The sequence below is a fragment of the Notamacropus eugenii genome, chromosome 2 (genome assembly GCF_028372415.1).
Source record: "Notamacropus eugenii isolate mMacEug1 chromosome 2, mMacEug1.pri_v2, whole genome shotgun sequence".
Classification (NCBI taxonomy): domain Eukaryota; kingdom Metazoa; phylum Chordata; class Mammalia; order Diprotodontia; family Macropodidae; genus Notamacropus; species Notamacropus eugenii.
This window is the reverse complement of record NC_092873.1, coordinates 533,019,445-533,027,709: the sequence shown is the minus strand read 5'-3', so window position 1 is coordinate 533,027,709 and position 8,265 is coordinate 533,019,445. Positions and strand designations below refer to the sequence as shown.

The window sequence follows — 8,265 nt, the reverse complement described above, 5'->3', positions numbered from 1 at the left end:
ACACTTTGTGACCTTGTGGACCATACTCTTCATTGGGTTTTCTTGGCAAACATACTGGAGTGATTTGTCATTCTTCCTCCAGTAGATAAAGGCAAAGCTGGGGCCACACAGCTGGGAAGTATCTGAGGACTGATTTGAACTCAGGTCTTCCTGACTCCAGGCCACTGAGTCCTCTTGCTGCCCCACTCCCATGTATATAATATGCATATACATATATACATGCACATATTATATACACACACACATATATATACATACATAACTATACTTCTGTTTCATTGTTTCCTTTATATTCTACTATTTTAGTTTATTCTTTTATTTTTTTCCTGAGAATTCTATAGGTTCCACCATACTGCTATATGTTCCATGTCACAAAAAAGGGAATAAAAACCTCTGCCTTTAGGAAAATGTGTGTGTGTCTATGTTTATATCCATGTATATATCTATATACATATGTCTGTATTTGTCCTAGGTGGCACAGTAGGATTGAGCACTCCTGCCTGGAATCAGGAAGGTCTTTATTCAAACCCAACCTCTATCGGTGTGACCTTGTCTAAGTCATTTGACCTTTCTCAGACTTAGTTTTCTCTTTTGTAAAATGAGGATCATAATTGCACCTATGTCTAAAGGCTGTTGTGAGGATCAAAGGTGATATTTGTAAAGCACTTAACGCTGTGCCTGACACATAGTAAAAGTGGTATAAACATATATGACATATGTGTGTATATCTATATAAATATATCAGGAGGCTTAGATGACCCATGCCTTTATTACCGTTAATTTCATCTCCTTAGGGGATCAAGGCGAGGATGTTTTTTTCCACCTTTTCCATGAACAGCTCCAAAACACAGCCCAACAAAGGAAGTCTGGTGTTAAAAGTCTCCCGCATGTGCCTCCATCACACCCTGATACACTTGAACTTGGTATTTTTTTTAATTTATTCCTCTCTAAAGGATAAATACCTGAGTCGATGCTTGAAACTTTCAAATCTCCAGTTCTAAGAAATCTTTTTTCAGAGTGGATACCCAGGACATCTAGAAAAACTCTCAGGAAACATGGCTTTAGAGAAGGAAAGGGAAGGAACCAGAAAGGTTATTAAAACCTCTCTCTCTTCTCTTTTTCTTTGCCAGATGAAAGGTAGAAACCGTATGGATTAAAGGTGGGTATTGCAACGTTGACTTTTCTAGTGGTGATGCGGCATAACTGAGTAAAGAACTATCTGTCTCTTGTTATCTAGGTGCATAAACTGGGGATGGTTATTGCTTCTCCATGATGGAGTCTGCAAAAGTAAAGTGCTTTGTGAACTCAGGATGAAAGTTGCTATATAACTGGAAAGGATTACAGAAAAGAAAACAAACAAAAACAAACACCACTTTGCCTTTAAATAGTCTCGTTTTTAGTTTCCAGGCCTGGGAGAGGTGTTGTACTTACGAAACTAGTCCTACAGCTCCTTCCCTGAGAACAGAAAAAAAAAAGTCCATTTTTGCCCGGGACTTTCAAGATGTCAGATCTCTGGGAAGAGGAAGCTCGGAGAGACTACTTTTCCAAGCTCTTCCTAGAAAAGCCCGACTTGACATCGCTTAGCATAGGGATTTTCAAGGAAGGAGGACCGCAGCAGCAGCCAACGCAGCGTTGTGTGCTCGCTTACCTTCATTCAAGATTTAGAACATGCCAGCTGAGGAGGCTGTACAACACCCATGGCTGTGCCATGTGAACCTTCCGGATCCCTTAGTCTGTGCCAGAGCTTTCTGAGGGTCGTTCATCTCTGTGGCCACCCGTGTTCGGGGTGCGGAGGGCGAGGGCTGGGCAGCCCGGTCCCAGGATGCCAGTGTTGACTAGGTATTGGGCATCAATATTAGCGAGTATCTCATTTGACAATTACTTCTCTAGCATACCAGACGGTAAGGAAAATGTTTTCACTGAGACACAAATGACTAACATTTTATTACTATTTGAGAATGCGGTGGAACACTAGCGCACTCCGAGTTCCAGGCAGGCTCTGAGAGTAAATTCTGAATACTAAAAGCCTCGGGAACTCCTGCTGCAGAACCAACCCTGCCTTAATGGCTAAGCCTCCAAGTTCCAGTTTGGGGAGGGGGGATTCGGTAGGAGGGCAGGTCTGCAGTCTGGGAGCTCTCTCTGCGTTCCCCAGCTTGGAGGGTGGAGGGGGGGAGAGAGAAGAGAAGGTCAGTGACGATGACCGTCTTCCCCAAAGCCCAGTATGCACTCCCTGAACCCCATGGAAAACCTCAGGGACAGAAGAATGGGAAGCATCAGGCCAGACTGCCTGGTCCTCCCACAGCGTGGTGCAGGGAGGCAGCCCAAGGCTGACCCCTGCAGAGAGCATGGCACTCTGCCGGTGTTGCCCGAGATCCAGTTAACGTCAGAGAGCGCGGGGAGGGGAAAGGGGGTGGCGGAGCCTTTTTTTTTTTTTTTTCCACCAAGAGAAGACAAGGCTAGTCTAGAAAGGTTTTATTAGAATCACTGCAAAGCTTGGAGAGATGGAGGTGGGGCTTTGGGGGGGGGGCGATATAAAGAGAATATGCGGGAGGTAGTGCAGAGATGGGAGAAATTAAGGGAGAATGTATATCACCTCCGCATCCCTACCCCCATCTCAGGGCTGCCCAAACTTCCCCCACCGGATTGATTGGCGCAGCTACTATTGACTCCAGATTCAGTTATCTCATTGATCTACAAATGGCCCGGACTCGCTAAGGGTGTCGGGATCCGAGAGCTCTGAGTAAATGACTACATTGGCTACCTCCCATCGCCGCCTGGAGCCTGTGCGCCCTTCCTGCGGGCCGGGAGGTAGCTCTCGGGAATGGAATGTTGGTTTGAGGTAGAGGGAAGGAAGGGGCACTGGAGTCTAAAACGCGCAGCGGGCTCTGCCCCCTCCAAGTCGGAGGGGAACCTTCTGTGTCTGTCTGTCCTTCTGTCTGTCTGTCTGTCTTTCCGCTAGCCTTCAAGGGGTAAGCGGCAGCCTTCCGCTGCTCCTGCTGCTGTGGCTGTTTGGCGACCCGGGGGCGACACTGGAAGCCAGCCTTGATGTGTGTGGCGCTTGCCCAAACACGATAACATGGCTCTTGGCTGGCATATGAGTCTCTGGGATTCTGTTAAGCTGGCAGCCCCCAATGGGTTAAGCCGCCTCTTACATAACAACACAACCGCCTGGCCCCCAGCAGTTAAAACATTTGATCGCAGCCCCTCTCGTCACTGTCGCCACCCTGACACAACTTCAGAGCATCAGCACCCCAGCCCCAACCACGCACACGCGCACACACTGGAGCAGGTAACAGCCAAAAGCAGAAAGATCGGAGAACCCACTCGAAATCCTCGTGCAATTCTGCATAAAACTCACTCTTCGGAAGCGGGCTGGGGGAATAAAAACAACCCCCGCCTCTTGCTGTGTGTGTGTGGAGGGGATGCTGGCACAGTGCACCCCCACTAAGTACCGCTGGCTAAGTCCGAGGCGCGATTGGCCAGGCAAAGGCGGCATGATGGCGCCAGGGCCACTGCTCAGGGGACTTGGGGTAAAATTCAGCCGGGGAAGAGATGCCTTCCTCCCACCTTCTTCCCACCCGCACAGTGGGAGCACAAACTCCCTTCATCCCCCCAGCATTTGATGGGTGCAATGGAGAGTGTTGTTTGTGTTATTCCTATTATTTTACTATTTTAATGATTTCATTTTGATTTCCCCCAGGTCTTGATAATAGTGGCTGTGATGTACCTCCTCTTGGTGCGCGCTCGTCTCTGTGTGTGTGTGTGTGTGTGTGTGTGTGTGTGTGTGTACACATATAAGTTTTTTTTTTTTTTTTTTAACTGCTCCATCACCAGTCACCGGGAGGGGTTGCTAAGGAAACGGCCGCTTGGCAACGGCTCCGAGCCTGGGGGCCGTCTGCCGCTGCTGAGGCTGAGCCTGACTCGGCTGGTGCCGCGGCTGCTGTGGCTGCTGCTGCTGCTGCTGCAGAGGCTGCTGCTGCTGCTGCGGCTGCGGCTGCTGCTCGCCCTGCCTCCGCTCCCTCCTCTGCCAGCCGCTGCTCCTCCTCCTTCTCTGCCTCTCATTCTCCAGCGCGCTGCGCTCCTCGCTAGATGGTGTGCGAGCCACCCGAGGATTAGCCACACTCCGGACGCACCCGGCCAGAAGCAACCAGGAGGAGGAGGGAGTGTGGCGGGAAGGGGAGGCCGGCCAGGGAGGGGGCGAAGACCAGGAGTATTAGGTGGTGCTGAAGAGGGGAAAACCCCAACGACCGAAAAACAATCAGAGAAAAACCAGGAGAAATCCACACACACACACATACACACATACGCACACACACACACACACACACACACACACACACATCCCCACCAAACTGTGGAGCTGGGCAGTGCCGCCTGCTTCTCGGGAAAGGAGGACTCGCGAGCGCCAGGGGGTGGGGGACGGAGAGCTGGAGGCTGCCGGAGAGTGGGGAGCAGCCCTAGCAGGGATGGACATCATGATGCTGGTGCAGGGCGCTTGCTGCTCGAACCAGTGGCTGGCCGCGGTGCTGCTGAGCCTCTGCTGTCTGCTGCCTTCCTGCCTCCCGGCTGGACAGAGTATGGACTTGCCTTGGCCGGCAGTGGACAACCTGATGGTCAGAAAGGGGGACACGGCCGTGCTTAGGTAGGACAATTAGCGTGTCTTTTTTTCTTCTCCCCCCATACTACTTACTTCTCTCCGTCTCTGTGTGGTGCTTCCCCCCTCCTCCTCCTTCTATTGCTCCCCTCCCCCCTTCCTGGGTTTGATGCTCAGTATCCAAATAATAAGGATAATATAAAAGAAAACTAAGTCTTTCTCCTCAAAGCTGGTGAGGATGATACCTGGGCTGTCTAACCCCCATTCTCAGTAATAGACAGAGGAGTGAAGCAACCACTAGACCCTTGATCTCAAAGCACGTTAGTGAACCTCTCAGACCTGGACCAACCCAGGAGAACTAGGATGAGAAAAGTGTGAGGACTGGGGAGGAGGCGCTGGCGCCCTTTGGAAACTGTTTCTGAGATCTCCCTGTTACTGTCAAGATTTACTCTGAGTCTGACAAGTTAGGCAGGTTTGTTTTTATTTTTCTCTCGCAAGAGCTCTTGGAAAACCGCTAGCTCCTTCCCTCCCCTCCTCCCCTTTCGCCCAAAGGCTCAGTCTGTCACAAGAGATTTTTTAAAAACACCCTTTTTTCCTCGTCCTCTGTCTCTCTTTCCATCTCGCCTTTGCTCTTTACCTCATTCTCCATTCTCCTATCACTTTTTCTTTCTTTTCTAAATCTCTTCTCTCTTCTGCTTTCTCATCCATCCTCCCTTTTCTTTTTTCTATATTCCTCACTTTACCCACCTCTTTCCTTCTGTCATTCCCATTTTCTCCCTTTCCCCCTCTCTCCCATCTTCTTTTTATCTCCTCTCTTTTTCCTGGTTTTCTCCCTCCTTTTTTCTCCTCCTTTCTTTCCTATTTCTCTTCCCTCTTCTGTTTCCCTCTCATTCCACTTCTACCACACATACGCAGATATTTCCCCTTTCATTACTAGCTCATTCCCCAATGCTCTCCAAGCCTCATATATCTATTTACCTTTTCCCAGAAATACCCTGCCTCTATCTGGTGCAACTATCACCCGTAGATGATTTTGCACATAATGACACTTTTCCCCCTTTCTCACACTCTGTAGTACACTTTTACACTTATAAACAGCCTCTCTAAGATTCCAGACACATGCCCTTTCACTGTTCACACACTTCCTTACATTCTCACTCAAAAATATACACACTATATTCATCTACAACCTCTCTCTCTCTCTCTCTCTCTCTCTCTCTCTCTCTCTCTCTCTCTCTCTCTCACTCTCTCTCTGTCTTTCTCTCTCTCTCTTCTTCCCTCCCACCCCCTTCCTCTCTCATCTTCTCTCCTGTACCCTCACCTCTTTCCACCTTCTGTCCCACTCTTATCTCCCTCCACACCTCTTTCCTCTATCCCTCCTTCCTTCTGTCTTTCCTTCCTATGTCCCTCCCTCACTCCCTTGTCTCCCCTTCTCTCCATTTTAATAAGCTCTTGAGCGGAAGTGGTTTGTCACTACTGAGCACCAACAGCCCAGTTTCCCCCTTAAACAGAATGAACTACTGAAAATCTTTCTTCTGGGAAGATCTAAATGGATGCTCAGGGGGTGCTCAGACTTCACTAAGGCTAAGCCTCTCTCTCTGCACCTTCCTTGCCCAGCAACAGCCAGACTCCCACTCTGTAGATCCACCGGACATATGGCTCCAATCTGGGCTTTGATGTCCCCTTCTTGTCCAATGAGAGCTTATAGCTTATAGATGTTGAGTACATGATATCAGCACATTCATGTTTATGCCATGGACAAGGTGAAATGTAGTGAATGTTTTATAATAGTAAATAGATGTTAAAACTGATTTTTGTGGGTGTGGCATGTGTCTTCTCTCTTTAGAAACCTCTTGATAAGACCAGATTTATGTGGGAAAATGGATGTATTTCCTAATTGTTGCATTTGGAAAATGTTTAATAATCATTTTGATAACTCTGATGTGAACTTAGACTGGTATCAGAATGTACACAGAATTCAGTGCTGTTTGGGGATAACTAAGCAAAGATTCACTCTTGTTGGCATTCGCATCACACCCTTTAAGAGCCCCAGTGGCAGAGGGTTGGAGTGATACTCATATTTTCCTCCTGTGGGATGTTTCTTTTATGAAGTTCGGACATCTGTGGTGTGGTCATAAAATGATCTTCTGTGGCCATAGAGGTGTGTCACGGGAGCAGCTATCTATATATTACTAAGTCAGATATTGTCATCCTATTCTCCATTATTCACCTTTCCTGTTTGATAGCACAGCTGAGGGATTATGCTTCTGAATAAACAAGACAAGTAGCCCCACAGCCCTGTGGCCTCCAAGGCCCTGAGTGATGACATCAGCAGAGGCATATTTGGTTCCATCCTTTTTCTCCTCAAGTGACGCTTCTACTCAGTATGGACACATGGATGTCCCAACGTTGGGGAGTCTTGGATGCTCCAGGGTAGTTGGTTGGTGCCAAATGAGCTCCCCTGGAGTGCCTGCGCTAATCTCTTGGCTTTCTGTAGCTTCAGCCCACTCCTATTCCCCTTTTAAAGCTCTCTCTTTAGTGGGATATTTTATAGCTTTAACGTTTTTTAATGAAAACAACCACCTAATGATGTCCTTTAATAAGTGAATTTAAAAGAAAAAGATTCATTGGAAGCCTTTTTCTGGCCTTGCAGCCAGGCACAGGAGCAAGAGCACTTTATTCTCTCCACAACTGGTCTGTACAGAGTCCTACAGGCCTCTGGGGAGAGCTCTGGGCTTAGCATCCTTCATCTTCCCCATGGACGGGGAAATCCATTGAAGATGCCTATTCGTGTGAAGTTTTTCCTTATTTCCTTAATTGCTAAAAATGAGTCCGTTCACTGTCCTAAACTGCTGTCATGTGGGAGAACCTGCTACTTGGGCCCTGTGCCCAAAGCTTCAAGGGAAGGTTCTTGATTAATACCATTGACCATGAATTACACTGCCACACTTTCCTTCTAGAGTCATATTCTATAAGCTGGGTTTCCTGATTTTAATTGAGGGGACTTCAGATGAGGCTGAATTACAAGAAGAATGCATTTTCCTTTTCTCTGCCCCCTCACTACACAATTCCAGGAACACTGTAGTTTGTGATGGAACCAATTCTAATTCTGCATCAAGTAATAGCTCTATTTAAACATAAACACTTGCATGTGTTTTTTTTAAAAAGGCAAACCCTGATCTCAGATCATGTGATCAACTGCATTTTCATGTTTGGGGCCTAAAACAGGAAAAACTAATTTTTTCAGGGCTGCTTAGAGTGCACTTTGGTATAGCTTCCATGAGACCACAAATTTCAGATCAAATGCTCATTTTCATGTCCCAAGTGACAAGATACATTTGGGGAGAGAGAATGATATTAGGACTCATAAGACTTTTCATTGCTCTTTAGTTAGACTCATAATGCCACAAGAAAATTCTTGTTAGAATAATATATGGGAACCACTGACTTCAGCTCTCTTATTTTGAAGGGCTGTCATCTGGATTTAAGGCAATGAAGAACCATTCAGGAATTTCTCTTTTATCTTTTCAATATCTTGAACATGTTCTCCTGACCAGATCAGCATAATCAAATAACACATAAAATTCAAAAGCGTCCATTGCTCAAACTACCATAATCTGTTGCTGAAACTCCAAAGGGTGCACTGACGAGATCTGGCCCTCCTAATGGTT

At 47.2% G+C, this 8,265-nt stretch overlaps 1 protein-coding gene across 1 annotated transcript in view; it reads left to right on the top strand.

Annotated features, from left to right (window-relative positions):
• The first annotated feature begins 4,056 nt into the window (after nt 1-4,056).
• Nucleotides 4,057-8,265, top strand: part of NEGR1 (neuronal growth regulator 1) — a 1,077,808-nt gene continuing 1,073,599 nt past the window's right edge. Inside the window, exon 1 of the mRNA XM_072649843.1 lies at nt 4,057-4,642. Within this exon, the coding sequence (XP_072505944.1) occupies nt 4,467-4,642 (176 nt within the window). The 5' untranslated portion in view covers nt 4,057-4,466. The remainder of the gene's footprint in view (nt 4,643-8,265) is intronic.